This window comes from Nothoprocta perdicaria, unplaced genomic scaffold (assembly GCF_003342845.1).
Source record: "Nothoprocta perdicaria isolate Ctin4 unplaced genomic scaffold, notPer1 scaffold_149, whole genome shotgun sequence".
In the NCBI taxonomy this organism is placed as follows: Eukaryota; Metazoa; Chordata; class Aves; order Tinamiformes; family Tinamidae; genus Nothoprocta; species Nothoprocta perdicaria.
Window position 1 is genome coordinate 709,426 of NW_020454638.1, and position 19,607 is coordinate 729,032.

A 19,607-nucleotide genomic window follows, 5' to 3' on the forward strand; every position below is an offset into this window, starting at 1 on the left:
GCCGCCCGCGCGGAGCCGCGCAGCCCCCGCGCCCGCTCCGCTCCGCGCCAGGGGGGCTCGTAGGGAAGCGCCGCGGCGAGCGGCGCCCCGGGCAGCGGGACGCGACCTGCCCTCGTCTCCCACCCGCCGCCAGAGGCCAAGAGCCGCAGGGACGGCCCTGAAGGGACAGGTAAGAAGGGGAGGCTCCCGGCGCGGCGGGGGGCTGCGGCTTCGCCTCGCGCCTGGCTCCTCTCTGCCCGCCCGCCCGCTGCGAGGGGTCCTGGGCGCCCGGCTCGCCCCGCCGCGCGGGGGGGCCGCGGCCGCCGCCGCAGGGACACGGGAGGCCGTGGGGCGCTGTGCCCCGGCCCAGGGGACGGCGTGACCCGGCGGGCGCGGAGGGGCCGCGTACCTGCGCCAAAGGGGGGGTGGAATAGAGAGGGAAAGGACTTTCCCTTCCCCCCCGAGGTGGACACGGGCGTGCTGTGGGAGGAGGAGGACGTTGGTGGGGACGAAGGGGCTGCGCCGTGCCGCGGTGCCCGGGCCCAGCAGGTGCCCGTGAGGCAGCGGCGGGGCGGCGCGGGGCGCTGCCGGGGCACTTACGGGGCAGGGAGGCAGGAGGCGGCGGGCGGCGCCAGGCGGGGAGGAGCGCGGCGGCCGCGCCGCGCTGCGCTGCCCGCGCGCCGCCACCGCTGCGGCGGCCGTTGGCGGCGGCCGTTGGCGGCGGCCGTTGGCGGCGGCCGTTGGCCGCGGCGCGCGCGTTACCTGGCGCGCGGCAGCGCCGCAGGCTCCGCGCCCGGCCGCGAATTGCGAATAAAACGTCGCTGTTTCGGCAGGTGCTGGGTAGTGCTGTCTTGTGTCGCCGCTTACTGTAAGCGTGTGAGCAGCTGGCTTGCGGGCAGTAAGAAGTCACTGGAAATACGCATTGTGTGCTGCAGAGTGGCCGAAGCTGCCTGGGAATGAGCAGCACTGGGCAACTTCGGTAGTAGTTTCTTAAACATCTTTCCTCCCCTTTCCCCAAAACACATTGAAAGTAGTATTTTATAATACTTGGGTGTTATGAGTAAGAGGCTTTTCTTTGGGAATAACTCACATAATTTGACTTCTTTTGAAGACATCTAATCTGAAGTTGTCCTTAACTGCATTTCTTATCAGAACCTGCCCGCCTGGCTTCCCTGGCAGTGGTCAACACAAGGTCACTTACAGGCTTAGCTGAGCTAGTTCGATGGCATCAACAACCCATAGTACGCAGTTCATCCTCACTTTTTGTATCTTGCATTGGTCATTAACCAGTAGTGGATACTGTGGTGGATTTTTTTTTTTGAGCCACTAACCAGCTCATGTTCAGATCATGCTAGTCTTTCAAACATGACAAGCTCTCTTGAAGGTATTTTTGTAGAGAAAGCGTGTAAGTTACGTAAGACATGAGTGTTTGGCCATAGCACAGTGCTTGGGCTGTGTTTTATGTGGTTTTTATGTGAAATTTACTGGCAACAAGAAGGTTTTTTGCATGAAACAAGACAGGAAAATGACTGACTTTGTGATGTGTCTATTAAGCATATAGAGCAGCTTCTCCTGAGCCAAAGTCTGTGAGCACCACCGTCCTCGGAGGTAGCAGCAGCTGCCTGTTCAGCTCTGAGCCTTGCGCTCAAGGCAGGATTTTGCTGTAACTGCCTTTTGGGGACTCGTGGTAGACTTGGGTTGTTTAAGGAAATTAAAGGTGGCACTCCAGACTACATCTGCAGAATTTAATGCCTTGCTTAACGTATTTAAAATGCATAGAGGTCATGTTATTCAAAATCACCTCTTTGGAATTGTAGCTCTGTTTCTTGGCTCATCTGGAGGAATGCTGTTGGGTTGGTAAGTGAATGCGCAGGAGATGGATCATGGCTTTGTAGTTAAATTAGTTTGTAAGGAGGAATTAAGGCAAGCTACCATACTTCCCTGTGTTGTAATGTTTGCTGCGGATTGAGTTGGCACATTTCTAGGAATACATTTACTTCCAGGAAAGGAAAAAAAAGATAAATTTACCATTGTCAGAGTCTTTCTTGGTAATTGTTACTGCACGTGCAGGCCTTTCTTAAGAAGGTACTGTCGTAAGCCCCAGCCATAAAATGATGGATGAGCGTAGTTTTGTGTCTGACCTTTCCCTCTCCACCTGCACATACCCCTTCAGAAATGTTCTGCAATTAATTATGCCAATAACTCTAAAAAAAAGTTCTTGCTCTGACTTGATGGATTTTCTAATGTGCCTTTCAAACAATGAGTTGCACTGCCCCAGACTTTAACTGTGGTGTGTTTTAATGCCTGCACCCACTTCCCTCTATCTTCTTTGGGCCTTTTAAAGCTCTTCTTTGCACGTGGCTGTTTTCCTCGGCCTGCTTCCCTTAGAATAGGACCAAGAATCCAGTTTCGCTACTCCATCTTGAACGAGTCCCTTGTCAATTATTGACTAGAAAATCACACTGCAGCATTAAAAGCCATTGAGACATTTGCTGTAAGAACATACTCGAGAGACATTTACTAAATGAAAAGCTTTTCTCTTTACATCCTGACAGAAACGCTTTGAATGCTGTTGCAGTATTATATAGGGTGATATTTAAGAAGAAAATGGGTTTAGTGTTGAGATATACTGGGATGTTAGAAAGCATTTGAAATTGCTCTTTTGTTTGCTTATTTGCCCTTCTTTAAAAAAAAAAAAAAAATCCTTGCTGTGATTTTGTAAGAAAATATGTTTGATGTGAAAACTGATATTCTGGTACAGATCAGTGTTATTTATAAGCAGGTATCTTAGAGGGTTCTTGCTCCTGTTTTTTTCAAGAAGCAAAATACACTAGAACACTTTAAATGTGCTTCTGTCCATCTTGAGGTGCGTATCCTTCATTGCCAGGACACTGATGTTTGGGGTGAAATTCTAGCACTTGTGACATAGGAGGGTTCTGGAACTGTTGGTCAAAGTATTCCCAGTGATTCGTGACCTGTAATGCCTGGGGTCCATACATCTTAAATACTCAGTGTGCGAGGCACCATGAACACTCTTTTTAGGTAAGGACTCTTTAAATTCATGTGTGTATTTGTGCAGAGAACTTCATAGGAACTCATCACTGGTTTTCGTGTAGGTACCTTACCATTTCTTCAGTTTTCTGCTTTGTATTTTTTCTTCTTTGTACTGATTTTAAGAACTTGTCATTTAAGTTGTATTCTTGAATAAGGGAAAATTTGACTTAGCAAAGGTTGTATGAAATAATTCAACATCTCTTGAGTTATTAGAAACAACACACCTGATGAACTGCACCTGAGATTAAGGGCCACATCCAACATCTCTGTCAAATGCTGAACTTCTGGTTTAGAGTAGTAGTCTTTTTTTCTTCTCTAAAGGGAGCCCTCTTCAAAAGATACTGTCTGTCTTCAGAATAGTTATACTTAATGTAAAATAGATTTGCAAAACGTGACATTCTTGCAAAGTTGACAAACGAGCTTAACATAAGAGGTATGATTTAGGGGTTAAAAGATGAATAAAAGCAATATAGGTGTTTGTTTTCTAAGTTGCATAGCTTAGAGTTGCAGAATGTTGTGATGTCCTATTTGTTGTGGCTTCCCTTAAGCAGCAGCAGATGCTGTCATGCATACAATTTTATTTGTATAGTGGAACAAATATAGTTTTAATTTTTTGTTCTGTGCTGATCCTTTCTGTGAATGGATGGCTTCACAAGAAATCAATAACTTGGATTTGATTTTTTCCTTCCAATCTTCAGAATATCGTCAACAGGTGAAGGAAAAACTTAATGGGAAAACTTGGGCCCACTGCAGCTTCTGAAATGAGTTGAGAAGAGCCCCGATGTGCTGCTAAAGCAATGTTTAAAGGAAAAAAAAAAAAAAAAAAAACCAAAGCAAAACCATCCCTTGAAGCTTGGTAGAGGTTTTCTTAGTCAATTTAAGAGGAATTAGTAGTCTTAAAAAGATGGAGGACCTTCTGAGTGCCTGAGAGTATTTAAGATACTACGAGTGAAATTGTTTTCACCGTAAATCTAGAACTATAGCGTTTAAAGGCTGATATTTCATATGTTTGTTGTAGGTGGATTGAGTGATTAGCTGTAGCACAACCTTCAAACAGTAACCCTTGAAAAGAGTTCTGTAATGAATTTCAAGGACTTATAGTCATGTTTAACTTAAATGTCTTCATATCTGAGTTGTGTGGGTTTTTTTGTTTGTTTTCATTTTGAAATAGGAAAATTGGCTTGGCTGCCACTTGAACCCGATGAGTAAGTCTTTGTAATTTAGAGCAGTGGTTCTTCAAATACAGCCATTTTGCAAAACAATTGTAACCGCTTTCTATAGAAGTAGAAATATTTATGTTTGAAAAGCCACCTCTCCTGTACTCTTATTTACTTACCCTAAACTTTATTTTCCAGGGCCCTTAGTCTCCTTCCAATTTGATGCTTAAATGAGGAGTTTTCAAATTGGGGGAAAATCAGGCCTTTCCCAGCATGGCTGTAGCAGGGGTGGAAGCAGCCTGTCCGCCTACACCAGGCACGCGTGAGGAGCGGGAAGTGGGAACAGAGCGCTTTTCCGAACGGGAAGAACTTGAGCACAGTGCGGGTGGGTGACGGGCGCTGAGGGGCAAGAAGCGGTGTCGTGGTCGGCCCGAGGGAGCCTGCAGCCGCGCTCCTCTCCCGGGCCGCTCCGGAAGCCTCCCTGCAGCCGCGCTCCGCTCCTGTTGCCTGCATCTCTGCCCCAGCTGAGCAACATGGATGCAGTTGATGCCTTTGCATCTGCTTCACAAGCCAAACCTGCCTCTTCTTGCCCCCCGSCCCACGTGTTGATTAAATCTCGTTGTCAGAGGTGAAAGGTGGGAAATGTRTACAAGGGATTACAGTGCAAATGAATGAGATGGGCCACAATGCATAAGCATTTCATACTGTTGGAAATTATATACCAAAATACCCTTTTAAATGAATATCTAATGCTTTATTTTTTCACTTGTTGCTTTAACAGCCATTCCTCAAGCATAGTCAAGGTTTTGCAGCTACATCCACTTCAGATGATTTAGATKTCTTTCCTGTATTTATGAGGTTGCTCGTGGAGAATGTAGATGMTGTGTGCAGGTTAAGTGCTGATTTTGTAGGCTTGTTTGGGAAGCCMGTTCTGCCAGCTTGTCATGATACAAGCAGGTGTTGAAAAATGCTTCTTTTTATAGCATGGGTGTGCTTGGACRTTGGACTTGGACCCGCCTAGCAGCGCCCTTCTGGAAAGGCTTTGGTGCGGAGGGCAGCAGCCAGGGAACTCGCCGCTGCCGCTGAGCAGGAAGCTGCGCCGAGTGGCCAGGACAGAGATGAGCCTGTGTGCAGGATCCCCGGTCATTTAGGAACACTGGCCTGTCACCTTGCTGCCCTGTTCCAGCCACCAGGCAAAGTCAGGTTCCTGTCTGACCATTGTGGTCCTCAGGGCATCTCCCCAAATTTCAGACATGAAAATACCGTGAATGCGGGCAAAGGTGTGTTGCAGAATTAGGTCCTTGTTTTAGCCTCGTTGGTCCCTGGAAGAAGGTGGTTTCCTGTCTCTAGGTTGTCTTAATAAGATCACAGAAGCTGAGGTTTGAGGTCTGTGTTAGTATATTTGCTCTCTGATCCTCAGGCATAGTATTCCTTGGGAAGAGAGTGACCATAAAATACTGATGGAAAGCCTTGTTTGCACAAATGACCCTTCCCAGGGCTCTGAAGTGAAAATGCGTTTGTGTGTGTGTTTGTGTTCTGTTTTTGTTGGGCATCCTGTGCCTCTGGGTCCTGAAAGTCTGTAGAAAAAGAGCTGCTTAGATCCTGTGAATGCTTAGGTGAAAACTCCCCCTAGGATAGTTGATGCTTATCAGAATTTTTCTTTCAAAGGTCTGGTACACCCTGTGTCTTATGAAAGAGTGCAAGCTTAAACTGCAGTATTTATTTAACCTTTGGTGGTGATGAATGCTTCAATTATTCTACCTCATGCTGCTTTGGTACTCTTTGCTTTGACTTGTTTATCAATTGTCTTCTTGACTGTGCTTTAATGAAAATAAAGCTAAGAAAATGACAATTCCTTTAATCTGCAGTTGCATTGGAAAAAATGCTCAATCTTGTGTTATTTTCATGTTGTTTTTTTATTTCCATAATACCATGAGTCTACTCCTATATTTAAAAGAACTAGTTTTTATTATACATCACCATTACTGGTGGTTGTTATATAGTGTTCACAGAAGTATAGGTGCTTTCCGCACACGGAGGACAAGTTGGCAGTGTTGCAGAGGCTCTGATAAGAACTGGCACGTGCAGGCGCCAGGTGCACGGCCCGGTCTTTGGGTTTTGTACCCAGACCAACCCCTGCTGATCCTCATCTTAGAGCTGCACAGGCACCTTTGCCTCGACTTTCCACAAGGGAATGTGGAGTCTGGTTTTATTCCCTAAGATTTTCTTTCTCTGCTTAGATCTTTTCCTTACTGAMGTTGTAACCCAGTCCTAGATCACTGTGGAAATTAGAAATCATCAAGAAGTCTTGGTGTATCTTAACATTGTATAAAGCTACTGGAAATAAAAAGGAAGAGTGGTGGGTCTGCAGCTTTTTAGGAAGAGTTTTGAAGGGTTTTTATGCTTTCTGATGCTGATAGGTGATATTTTGCTTTTAAAATGAGAGCCCCAAAGGATAAAATTATAAATGCAGTAAAGCAGTTATATACAGTATTTACCTTATGTATAAATAGATCTTACTGGGAAGTACTTCAAACAAAAGGGGATGATCTGAATGTGAAAAGCAACGATTTGTTTTTAGCCTTTAGTTTGGAGAGGGTAAGAGGGGAGAGCAAGTGTACGCAAAACRCAAGTTTGGGAGCCAAGCCAAGGGTGCCAAGGCTGTAGGTGTCGAGCAGGGTGCAGGGCAGGACCTTGGGCAACGCAGTCACCTCCAGGGMGCTGCGTGAGAGGTGGGCATCGCATCACCAGAGCGGGCGTTGGCGCTCGGAAGAGTTTCCCACCGCGGTGAGCGACACACGCCAACCTTGGGATGGTGTTTGCTCCGCTCAGGACTTCTCAAATGCGGTTATTTGCTGTAGGGTGAGGTCAGCAGGGAACAAAGCGGCTCATTCAGCGCCTCGGGGCGTCATGTGATGGGGTGACACGGAGATGGCTGTACCAAGCTGGAACGACCCGCCGGAGCCGAGGCACCCCAGGCCTGCTCTTAAAGTTAAACTGTAATTCCAATAAAACRGTTCGTAGGGGTAGAGTGATGTATGGCTTCTGATCCTGAGGCTTATTTAGGAGGCAAATTTTATGCATTTGTGGTTGTGATATATAACACTGGTCTGCATTTGGTGCATCAACAAATGAAGCCTGCTGGAAAAATCTGCACTGCAGTTTCAGGCTTTCCTTTAAGGGAGTCCACTTGGCAAGCACCAACCCAGCACCAACAGTGATTTTGTCCTGTGGGTGTGTGGTGTGTTTTTTGCGTTGTTTTCTTTTGGATTTTCTTTTGTTTTTCCTTTGGATACTTAGCATTTTCTTTTGGATTTTCTTTTGTTTTTCCTTTGGATACTTAGCGTTTTGGTCCGATTGCTGCTGGGGTGGAAGAGGGGCTTGGGGGCTCCTCTTGCTCCCTGCTAGCGGAGGGAGGTCTGGCTCTGGAGCAGTGGGGCGGCTGCACCGGGCAGCAGCACTGGTGGGGTGGGCATCTCCCCAGGCCATGCCCAGGCGTTCAGAGTTGGGCTCTTCTGCAAAGTGGCTGGAGCAGCCTGACAAACATGTGTAGACCTAAGGAGCGTGAGGAATGTTGCACGAAGACTTAAATATGTGGTGCCAAAGCGCCCTGCCCTTCAGGACTCCYTCGGGACGTGCAGGACAGCGAGCCACTGCCCTGGGATCTCAGCTGGGGAACTGGTGCCTGGCCGAGCTGGCATCTTGGCACTGGCATCTGTGGGATCCCTGCTTTGGGGGACTCCGTGCGGGTGTTGGAGCTGATGAGGCCGGGTGCTGGCTCCTGCCTGTGCGGGATCGACGTGGGCTTGAGGACAGGCCGCTTTCCCTTGGCGTGGTGCTGCTAGGCTGGGCCGAGCCTTGTGGGAGAGCGAGGAGTAGGGCCCAGGCGTGTGGACACCTCCAACAGTGTTGGCAAGCCCTTCCCTGGTATTCAGGGTGAAAGGCTTATGGCTTGTAGGAATTGTCAGGTATCTTGTTTCTGTGGCCAGAAGAGAACTTGCTCTCCTTGCCCCTTCTACTTTAATTGGTAAAAAGAGTTGTTTCTAAGAAATACGTGAACTGAYCTACGTGGTAGGTCTGTTAACATAAGTGTTTTATGCAGATTTTATATCCTGTAATTCACTTGCGTGCAGGTACTTGGACTGAATCTTGCAAACAGATACTGGTACAACACTGACGTTCAATAAAGTGCGTATTTTTAAGTGGATATTTTTGTCTGTTCAGTTGTAGTGAATTAGGGGAGCCAAGAAATGGAATTTGTGTGGAGGAGAGTGCCTTGGCACTTCTATAACTTAGGGAGGCATTTAATTCTACTTGAAGTATTGTATCACTTCGGCTCGGGTAAATCTCTGGACTGATTTATCAATATTGCACTACTATCACTAGAAAGCATGYGGGCCTTACTGTGGTGTTTATAGAAGTGACTTGGTGTAAAAGCTAGTGTTAATGTCTCTCCTATGAATATTATAAATTCATAACAGATTCTAAAGTTCATAGTATCTTTRGCCATTTATAAGACTTTTGTGCATGTAAATGTGCATTTAAGACAGTTCTTTCAGAAGACTATGGAAAAGTGCTAGGAGTGTTATACCAAAATTTTATTACTGATTCATCTAAATAGCAAGACCATAGTTGTTTTCTGTAAGGGTTTTCTTTCTGTTTTTTTTTTAAGATCTGTCTGTGAACATATCCATTGAAAATTCTTTTTATGTGCTAAGTGGAGCACTTATATTCTGAGAAGGTGGTGGAATATGTAGCTTCTGGGCAGGTATTTGTTAAAAAAAAATCCTGACTCTTCAATACTAAGCTGAAATAAAAACCCCGTATTTGATAGAAAAAAAAAAATTGCCGTACGGTCAAGTTGTGACTGAAAAGTTTCACAGATCTGCGTAGCCGATAGAATTTCTCTGTATACCTCTGACATCCTCCAGAGTGTACATAGCATAGTAACTTTCTGGATGCTGGCAACCAAATCATAGTATTCRTAAATTTTTCCTCTGTCTTTTATTTGTAGCTGTTGTATTTTTGTGCCGTTGGAGCRCTTCGGCTGTTGGATAGAGGAATGTAGCTCAAGAAGCTGGGCAGAGTGAATACCAAAGCCTGCCCTTGAATATGTGCGCTTGATTTCCCTATTCCTACACTTGGTTTAAGTAGGAGCAGCCCCTACTTAAAAGCCATTTTTTGCTACTTGTGTACAGCATTGCAACCTGAAATAGCAGTCATAAAATGTGCACTGCCTTGACAATTTGTGACAAGATCTGTGACAAGAAAGTCTTAAGAATATTAATCCAAAGTTTGGACAAAGCTGATTATCAGAGTCTCTTCCTAGGCAATTATTTAAGGTTTATAAAGCATCTTGTTATTGAACTATCCTGTAACTTATATTGGATAACATTTTATTTGTTTGAGATTTTTTTCCTTTTTCAATGTCAGTCTTGAATGCAAATGCTTTTTATTAATAACTCTTCATGTGCCATCTTAGGCTTGATAAAAGCTTCACTTACAAGGCCTTTGGTCGTATTCTCGCTTTGTAGGTCTTGCTCTTGTGTTTGTTTTAGCATTTACAAGTCAATAAAATTTGAACACCGTATTTCATCTATAAAACTGAGTTTAATAACAGCGAAGGCAAACAAATTTTCACCCATCAAGGGGACTTTGAATAGGCAGTTCAGAACTGGGTCTCTGTAAATCAGGGGATGCAGCCATGTCCTTTTTGACTGTCCTGCACTCTGGTATTGAAAGTAGATGTGTGCCTGTTTCTTTCTTTAACTCTTCATTTCTATTAAGAATGGAGTGTCTGCTGTGCCCTTAGGGTTAATGTAGGAGCTCAGCTGTGGGCAGGGTGGTTATTGGTGTGAATAAGCAATGTGCTCTGYGGGATGTGGTCCCGGAGGGGTTTCCCTGCAGTGGCATCGCATCTGCAACTTCCTTTAAAACTTTACTTGCAAAACATTTTCCTTTTGTTTTTCTGCTTTTCTAGCTTTGGTTCCGTTTAGCACAGATCTCTAATGTGGAATTTTGAAGTTTGCAGCTTTGCAAGCAGGATTTTTTTCCTCCCTTGTGAAATCGCAAGCGTTGTGTAGTGACCTGCTAACAGGCAGGCCAKCCCCGTAGCGGCCTGTAGCGAGCCGGGAGCGCCCAGCGGCTGGCAAGGCGGCCCGCTGGCTGTCAGTGCAGCGCCCCTGTGGGGTGGGACGGGCCCTTCGGAGGCACAGGCACCCACCTTCCAAACAGCCTGGCCAGGGAAGGTCAGCAAAGCTTGAGCAGTTTGAGGAGATGCTGGTAAGTTGGAAAAGAGAGAGGTGCTTGCATCATAGCACACAAACTCTGAAAAACTTGTATTTGTTTCTTCAGAAATGAAGATTGTTGTGTATTATTAGTCCATTAAAAAGTACTGTATATATGCAGCAACATGCAATTACATGTGAATTGTGTACTTCTTCAATAATGGAAGATATCCTTAGAGCTCGGATTCAGCTTCAGTGTTGCCTACCGAGGATGGCTGAGAGTGAGTTTTGCGCCTGGAGCTCCCACTGAAAACTTCAAAGATAGTATTGTTGGCTTGAAAACGAAGTAGTTATTTGTGAAATTCAAAAATAGAGGAGAAAAGCCTGTAAGTTTTGATGAAAAATGGTTAGAATATTAGTAGGGATTCAGCATATGTTTCAGTACTGCAATTRATTGCAAGCTGATGAGTATTTCAAATCAAGAATAAACCATTTTTAAGGCTGAGATGCAAAAGCAGTATTAGTTCAGTTTTACACTGAACTAGTGTACACTGAAGTATCCGCTTAAGCAATAAGCCTATTATATAAATTATATGAATTCTCTTACATTATGAAATTTTCAAGACTTTTCTACTCTTTCCTATTTCTTTTAATATGAAAACCTTTTTTAATATCAAATCTTTGTGAATAAAATAGAGGAAAAATACTTCTGTTATTTTCATCTGTAAGTCACTGATTATTGAACAGTTGCATTTCTCATTCAAGATCCTACTTTGTCTTTGTGGAAGGCTGGAAGAATATTGCTTTAAAGGGRAGGGTGGGATTTAGACCTCTCTTTAAGGGCAACTGAAAACATGCCTCTGTGCCTGGCTTTGTGTAGTAGGCATTAAGGCTCATAGATTTTCTTTCATTGGAAAAGCCACATGTAGGTTATTAACTTTGTGGGAGCCTGTTGGAATAGGTTTAATGTTTAACATCCTGGTGTTTTTTAATATTTAACTTTATCTTGCTGCGCTCCAATAGATGAACTGTTCACAGGYGGCAGTTGCTTTTACTTCTCCTTAGCTCTTAACTTTTTCTGCATACCCTTAACTTCTTGTTGTAGGGCTTTTTGGCCCTGAATGGTAGTGTTTTAGTTTTGGTGATAATTGTCCAAGTAACTTTTTAAACATTAGAAAGTTTGAGAGGGTTTTTTCCCATTTTCTCATTCTTCTTTGAACCTTCTGCTATAAAAATGGCTCACATGCCAAAAAAAAAAAAAAGAGAAAAAAAAAATCTTAGTTCAAGAAAACAAATCTCAAGTATAATCAAAGGAAGAAAATGTTAATACAGAAATAGTCTCACGGAAACATCCCATCCCCTGGCTTTGGATTTTATACCCTTTCTTTCTTTAGCTGACAGTTCTTTCRGATTCAGATTCCTGGTGTTCAGGAGCAGGGAGCAATTGCCTTGGATGCTGTGTTTGTGTTTTCCTCTGGGCTTGAGGCACTGGGCTGTGGCACAAAGCCAGTGTGGAAAGGGTGCCTGTGGTCTGCTCTTGGTTAGTCACCTTCTGATTGAGCCCCCTGAAGGGGGCTCTGAAGCCCCCTTTCCCACCCTCAGACCCTGGAACGTATTGATGGCTTTCAGGGATGAGTTGAGAGTTGGGAATTCCCATTCAAAGCTGAGTGTGGAGCGGAACTYCCCTGATCATGTGTTATCCTGATGGTGACACTGAACCCCTTTCTCCATTTTCCCATGGGCAAAATGGGAGTTGTGCCCTTCCGTAGTGTAGGGCTCCCTTCACTTGTGCCYGGGTTCAGATCTTTCCAGCTTCACAATTCTGGTGGCCAAGGGATGACGCTGTGGGGCTTCATCCAAGACCTTCCTGCCAGAGGTGGAACCTTGGACCCGGTTCAGTTTAAGGTCTGTKCCATCTTTTGCAGTTAAAGAAAATACCACTTAACAGGCTTTTCTGTAATAGTTTCATGTGTTTAGTGGGACTATGGCTAGGTAGATACTATGCGTAGGTTTTCCTGTCCCTTTGAAAAATACTTGCATTGGAATGGAGCTGTGTAATGCGTTTTGAAACCTGTTGAAGTCAGTTTTGCGTAGCAAAGAAAACGCAAACTATGGACTTCGAGGGAGGAAGGTTGTGTCATCTCTTCAGTATTTCAGCATTACAAGAAAATGAAATTTTGTAAGTTGCTTGGTGTTGACAGATTTTCATACTGGAGGTAATGGTTTTTGGTAGCTTTGTAAACAGTAAAATCTTTTATGCTGCTCTCATTGAAGACACTGCTGTGTGGTCTGGGTGCTGAGGTCCTCCASCCTGCTTATGGCAATGGAGCTGGGGCTTTGCTTGGTGAGCAGGTAACCTGACCTGTGGAGAACGTGCCCTGGGGCTAAGGATTGTGTCTTCCCGGTCACTAAGACATGATGTGCTTTTAGCCTCCATCAGATAAGGAGATCAAAGTACAGCATGGGATTCTTGCCTCTGGCACCCGGTCAGGTTGTGACCAGCCCTGGGGCTTCTGCTGCCTTTGGTTCCTCCTGCTGCTCCAAGTGTTAGTTGGATCCGAGTTTCCCAACCCTGTTTCTCCCTTCGTGGTGGTGTAAAGTCATCACTCTTGACAGAGATGGAAACTTAATACTGTGGGAATATTCCTTACATGAGGAGATATGGCAAATATTTTTCCCCAATTTGATGGATTTTTTGGAATAYTTCGTTGAAGAACACGTTTTAAAAACAAACAGTTCTTCTACTTTCTCGTGGTAGCCTCTGCTGATGTGGAGCTTTGCTGAAGATTGTTATTGAAGGAAAATGCATGGCTTGTTCTTACCAGCTGTGCATTTTAGCCAAATCCACGTCCTGCTGCCCCCTCGCGTGTGAACACTTTAGAGGTGTTCATTTAAGTGTTCGCTTAAGTTCACTTATCTTAAACTGTAAATTCTCAGATAGGTCAGGTCCTTGTGCCTGAAGCCTAAAAATAATAGTAGAAGTTTGCTTTATCTCAAAGCTGATAGAGTTTTACAAAATGTAGAGATCAGGAGGTGAGGAAAGCTGTTTCCTGTGATGTAGTAACCCTGCCCTTCTCCCCACCAACTTTCTTGGAGTAGGAGTATGGTTGCTCATTGGTTCAGTGGCTAATATTTGCATTGAAGGTGATGCCCTGTCTTGATATCCACAGCACTTATTGAGGCAACTTTATAACTTAATCTGAATTTCATATCAGACAATAATGYACCAAAATAAAAATTAAATTTGCAAGTATACTTTTTTCAAGTATGTGAAGTTTCTCAGTGTATCACCCAATGCTGCTTCAACCCCCAATGTGTTGGTGCTCTGGGGATTTCAATCAGCTCTTGCAGTTCAATTACCTGCGTATGGAAACTGCAAGATTTTATGACTGAGCTTAAATGCAGTGGGACTTTGTTGGCAGAGACAACCCATTCGTCCCTGCTTGAATTAACTTTTTTGTACATAAGCATGTGTATGCACACTCAAAGTGCTGCTGGGGCTSCTTAATATCTAGAAAATTCTGTGATGGCCAGTAATCTACCATGCAGCATCCAAAATTTTCTGAAGACAAGTATGGAGGAGGTTCAGATGAAGTAAAATAGTTTATCACATCATGAATATGATGAAAATAGTCTATGTGCCTTGTGGTAGTTCTTCAGATTCACTTAGACTGCATTGGTGTGTGCTCATCCAGGTTTTGGAGTCCAGCTGCTTGCAAAGCCAGTCTGGGAGAAAATGGGGACATCTTCCAAAAAGGAAAATTTCATATTGCAGCAATACAAAYAGAAGGGGCCTTGTTAATAACCTGGTAATCCATACACTATTAAGGGGAAAAAAAATAAAGTCACTGTCAGTGTTTTTAAGAGAAATATAGGGCTGTCCTGTGGGAAGATCCCTGAGCTTGTGGGTAGGGGGGTGTCCGTTCCCGTGTCGCTCGTGTGCCGGATGCGGCAGCCGGCTGCCKCCTCCCTCGGGGTTGGGTTTGGCACGTGGCCTGGCCTGCACCGAGTGCCGCGAGAGCCCCCGGCCGGGCCCTCTGCCCGTTTTGCTCTCCTTCAGCCTGAACGCAGCTCATTATAGGCTACATCTGCAGAAACGTGAAGAAAAACCTTGTTCTCCCTTGCGTGGCCAGAAGCTGGCTGCAGCCACGAGCTACCTGCGTTTGGGTCCGCACTGTTACGCTGCTCATGCTTGAGTATGTGCTCAAGTGATGGTTCAAGTAGGTCCTGAGTCAAGGGCTTGCAGAAGTGCTTGGGTGGCAGCTAGCGATGCTGACACGGGCATCTCCTCCGTTGCACCTGCTCTCACCCGTGAAGCGGGATTTCTGAAAGCCCGGAGCAGTGAAGTTGGAGCTCGTTTGGCAGTATGYTCTTGACACACTTGAGCTTTCCAGCTCCATGCGTCTGAACAGGGTTAAAAAACAAAGCCTGTCTTTTTAAATAGGTGTTTATATTGTTAACTCTCGTTAGCTTATAGAGAAATAAAAGAGCAAAAAAAAAAAAATGCGTCCTTAAACCAGACCAGAGAATTGCAGTTTGAGAGCTGTGGGCAGTGATCCAACAAGGACCGGCAGTGGAAGTGCTCCTAGCTGTTAACACTAGGGTGAACYGGAGCCCTCACTGCAGGGAAAGGGAAAGCAAAGCCCAGAGTCACATTTGGCATTTTACGTGCTCCAGCAGAGAGAGCAAGGACTGATTTGTCTGCAGTGGGAAGTCTTGCATTGTGTGTGGAAAGGCAAGTTGCATTCCCAATGTGTCCTTTGTGCCTGATGTGTGAATAAATAGAGATTTTAGCTTTGGGGTATCTGAACACAGCGTCTTTTAGGAATACTTAATTCCTGCATTATATTAAAATGACCACAGTGCRACTGTGCATTTAAATATAACTTAAAATCTAGCAGGATCTACCTCTCAGGACTGACTTGAAAATCTTACAGGTTTGTAGAGCGCAGCTATAATTCCGGGCTGATGACCCCAGTCTCTGCTGTGGAGGTGACCAGCTCCATGGTCAATGTTCCTGCTGCATCGTAGCAATACTGATCCGGATCTGTTGGAAGGAGTCCCGTCTGCCCCTTCAGGCCAGATGGAGAGGGAGGGGAGGGGAGAGAAAAAGGCAGATTTTATTTAACCCTGAGCTCTACAAATAGCCTTGGAAGCCAAGTGGCTGCTCTCCAGTTTCSTGTGCCTGCTCCAAAGGTGATTTTGAGGTGGGGAGATGGGATTGGCGCCCATGAGACATACTTAGTGTCTCATTTGGTTTTGTGCGTGTTTTGTTCTGTTTTATCTGCCAGGTAGCACACAAATTTATTGTCTGTTGATGTGATGCTTTTGTTTCTCCTTTCAGCTATGAAGCCGTACACTCCAGCTCTCATTCTCCTGTGGAGCGCTGTTGGGATAGCAAGGGCTGCCAAAATCATCGTTGTGCCGCCAATTATGTTTGAAAGCCATCTTTATATTTTCAAGACTCTGGCCTCAGCCTTGCATGACCAAGGTCACCAGACAGTGTTTCTCCTCTCTGAGGGCAGAGAGATTCCTCCGTCTAATCACTACAGACTTCAGCGATACCCAGGGATCTTTAACAGCAGCACCTCGGATGACTTTCTCCAGTCCAAAATGAGGAGTATTTTCTCTGGGAGACTGACAGCCCTGGAACTGTTTGATATCCTGGATCATTATTCCAAGAACTGTGACATGATTGTGGGCAACCAAAACCTCATGCGTATCCTGAAGCAGGAGAAATTTGACCTGCTCCTGGTAGATCCTAACGAGATGTGTGGATTTGTGATAGCTCACCTGTTAGGGGTTAAATATGCTGTCTTTTCGACTGGCCTTTGGTATCCAGCAGAAGTAGGTGCTCCAGCTCCCCTCTCTTATGTTCCAGAATTTAACTCGCTGCTCACAGATCGCATGAACCTGTTTGAGAGGATTAAAAATACTGTTGTTTATATTATATCAAGATTTGGAGTCAATTTTTTGGTTCTGCCAAAATATGAAAGGATAATGCAGAAGCACAAGGTTCTGCCGGAACGGTCCATGTATGACTTGGTTCATGGATCCAGCCTGTGGATGCTTTGTACCGATGTAGCACTAGAGTTTCCAAGACCCACGCTACCAAATGTTGTGTATGTGGGAGGAATCCTAACCAAACCGGCCAGCCCTCTGCCAGAAGTAAGGTTTGCTGAGCTTTACAGTAACTTCTATAATGCAAAGGTTGCTCCATATGATGAGGGGTGGGTTTTAAGTGGTAGGTTAAGATCTAATTTCTTGACAGTTTAAAACTTACTGTGTTGTTACTTAGTGAAATAGACACTTAACATAAGRGGAAGTGGGCTTTTTGGGGGGCAAGGGGAGGAAAGTTGTTAGAAACAAACTCATCAAAGTCTCTTGTTGTTACTGCCGATGTTTTATTCCAAATTTAGTGTTTAGTGGCAGAAATGTGGCAATGTTTGCCTTTGAATACTGTGATAATAATTTCTAGGTGTGTCTTAACATAGAGGGGGAAAAAAATAGCCGATGGACTAATGCTGCTTATACAAAGAAGCACTTTAGTAGGTTGTACCTTTAGCTTTATGATATTCGTATTTTCAAGGAGAGTTTGCTTCCYTTGACTGGAGAGGTAACAATGTCCTTAAAACTAAGCAAGGAGAATCTGTGGAGGTGAACAAGTGAAGATAATGTGAGTCGACATAAATGGTACCAGTACTTGGATGTAAGGTGTTTTTTTGTTTTGTTTTTTTTAAAACAGGGCCTTCAAATATGGCAAAACTAAACTTCAGACTGAAATAGTGATAATGCTGGATTGAGTCCAGAAATCCTGGCAGCAAAGATCTCTGGGTTAATAATTAAGTTTTATTACTTCAGTGCAGCATGTGCTCTTGAAACTTGGTATCTGAGATGGCTTCTGTTCAGCAATACAATGAGTGACAGGCAAAAAAAAAAAAGGCAGAAAATCACGTCCTTTATGCTTTTATTTATGTGTACATAAACAAATAACTCTTGGATTAGGAATGATTTGTAATAGACTCTTGGCTGAATGCTGAATAGGTAGATAGATCTGTAGCTTGCTTCTAAAAATGTCTYCTTCAACCTTTTGCTTTTTGCATAAAAACTGCCAGATCTGCTTTTCATTTGTTTCTTTTGCCCCTTAGAGTAGATCCTGAAAGGCTGTATCTTTTTTTTTTTTTTAAAGATCATTGGTCGTGTTTTGACCTAGTAGTTTTTTTTTTCTACCAACTCAGAAAATATTTGACAATTCAGTACTTGGGGCAGTATGCACCAAATTTCCTTTACTCTTTTTTTTTTTTTATTTTCCTCCCTCTTTCTCAGCTTGAAATATATTTAAGGTGAATGAAAACAGGCATTAGCATAGCATGCTGAATATACTGGATATTAAGTATGATAATACACAATTTTTGATGTATCGCTCAAGAAACTTGGGAGTTGCAGGACTTCCTCTGACCTTAGGAAACTAGGACATTTATCTTGGTAGGAATTTGGGCATAATCTGGTTCCAGGAGATTCTTCCTTGGAACAATTTTTTTCCAAGGTGTCTCTACTACTTTGGTAATAATCTTTGGTAATAATCTTTGGTAATAATCTTTGGTAATAATCTTTGGTAATAATCTTTGGTAATAATCTTTGGTAATAATCTTTGGTAATAATCTTTGGTAATAATCTTTGGTAATAATCTTTGGTAATAATCTTTGGTAATAATCTTTGGTAATAATCTTTGGTAATAATCTTTGGTAATAATCTTTGGTAATAATCTTTGGTAATAATCTTTGGTAATAATCTTTGGTAATAATCTTTGGTAATAATCTTTGGTAATAATCTTTGGTAATAATCTTTGGTAATAATCTTTGGTAATAATCTTTGGTAATAATCTTTGGTAATAATCTTTGGTAATAATCTTTGGTAATAATCTTTGGTAATAATCTTTGGTCACCTTTTGGGGTGCTATGACGGTAGAAGGAGATGTAAGTAACAACAGAAGGAGCATACCAATTTTCTTAGTGATTATTAAGAATAAGAATGTTCTACTTTGCCTTTCGTTTAATGGTTTCCAACTGTAAGTAGCCTGTTGGTTGAATTGGATTACTATTAACAATTTTTACTCTTGACAGGTTTTCCCTGATGTAGATTAATGTGTTTGTCTTTAGCAAGTGGCTTAAAGAGTAGGGCTACACAGCCTGAGAAAGCAGGCTGAAGATAGTCCTGTGCTATTTAAAGCCAAGCCGTATTTTTTCTTGGAAGACCTTAGTGTCTTGATTGAGCTTTGGGCATCTTGCTTGTTTTCCAAACTGTAGTGTTTTTTAGTAATTTGCTAGGAAGAAAAGTATATCCTTGTTGCACCATGAATTTGGGTGTTAGGTCAGTGTTTTCTTACTTGATCTTCAGATTCTTTCTTACGGGTAAAGAATTAACAGTCCCCCAAAGTAGTAGTTATTTTCTCTACTATAAAATGGCATGGCAGAAAATGAAAGGAGCACTGTTTTTTCAGCATTTTGATGTAGGCATTTTTAGAGTTTGTGTTTGTGTGTACTTTTAAAATTTAAACTTGAGAACCATGAATGTTGACCTTCTGTGAGCTTATGATGCTAGAATTGTAAGTAAAATATTTAATGTAACCGCACTTGGCTACACGGTGACCTTGAAAGAGATTTATAGATAGAGTACATTCTGGCAAATACTTAGTACGTTAAAAAAAAAAAAGTTTGTGAAATGGGACTTTGTTTACCTTTTCTTCACTTCCAGTGGGCAGTTTATTCTTATAATGCTCCAAGCACAAGATTTGAATGAATGCAAAAGCGACCAAGTGAGATTGTTGATCTTTTAAGATGTAATTTATCCTTTTCTAAATTGCTATGCATAATTCTACTTCCTGTTATGTGTATTATGGATAAGTTACTGGATAATCAGTTTGCTGTTACTGGTTAGATAAAATTCATAGCTGTTGCTCTATTTCATAGAATCATAGAATGCYKAAGGTTGGAAGGGACCTCAGAGGTCATCGAGTCCAACCCCCCTGCTCACGCAGGGTCACCCAGAGCACATGGCACAGGGCTGCATCCAAGCTGGTTTTAAAGATCTCCAAAGAAGGAGACTCCACAACCTCTCTGGGCAGCCTGTTCCAGTGCTTTGTCACCCTCACAGTGAAGAAATGCTTCCTTAAGTTCCTGTGGAACTTCCG

General features: G+C 43.6%; 1 protein-coding gene across 2 annotated transcripts in view; it reads left to right on the top strand.

Moving 5' to 3' along the window:
• The window catches only part of UGT8 (UDP glycosyltransferase 8), a 38,748-nt gene that overhangs the window by 580 nt on the left and 18,561 nt on the right, over positions 1–19,607 (top strand). The window contains exons 1-2 of one of the 2 annotated variants that reach the window (XM_026034579.1): positions 98–169; positions 15,762–16,585. In XM_026034579.1, the coding sequence (XP_025890364.1) occupies positions 15,764–16,585 (822 nt within the window). In that variant the 5' untranslated portion in view covers positions 98–169; positions 15,762–15,763. Of the gene's footprint in view, positions 1–97; positions 170–15,761; positions 16,586–19,607 lie in introns of those variants that run through there. The other variant, XM_026034580.1, reaches the window with a different exon arrangement.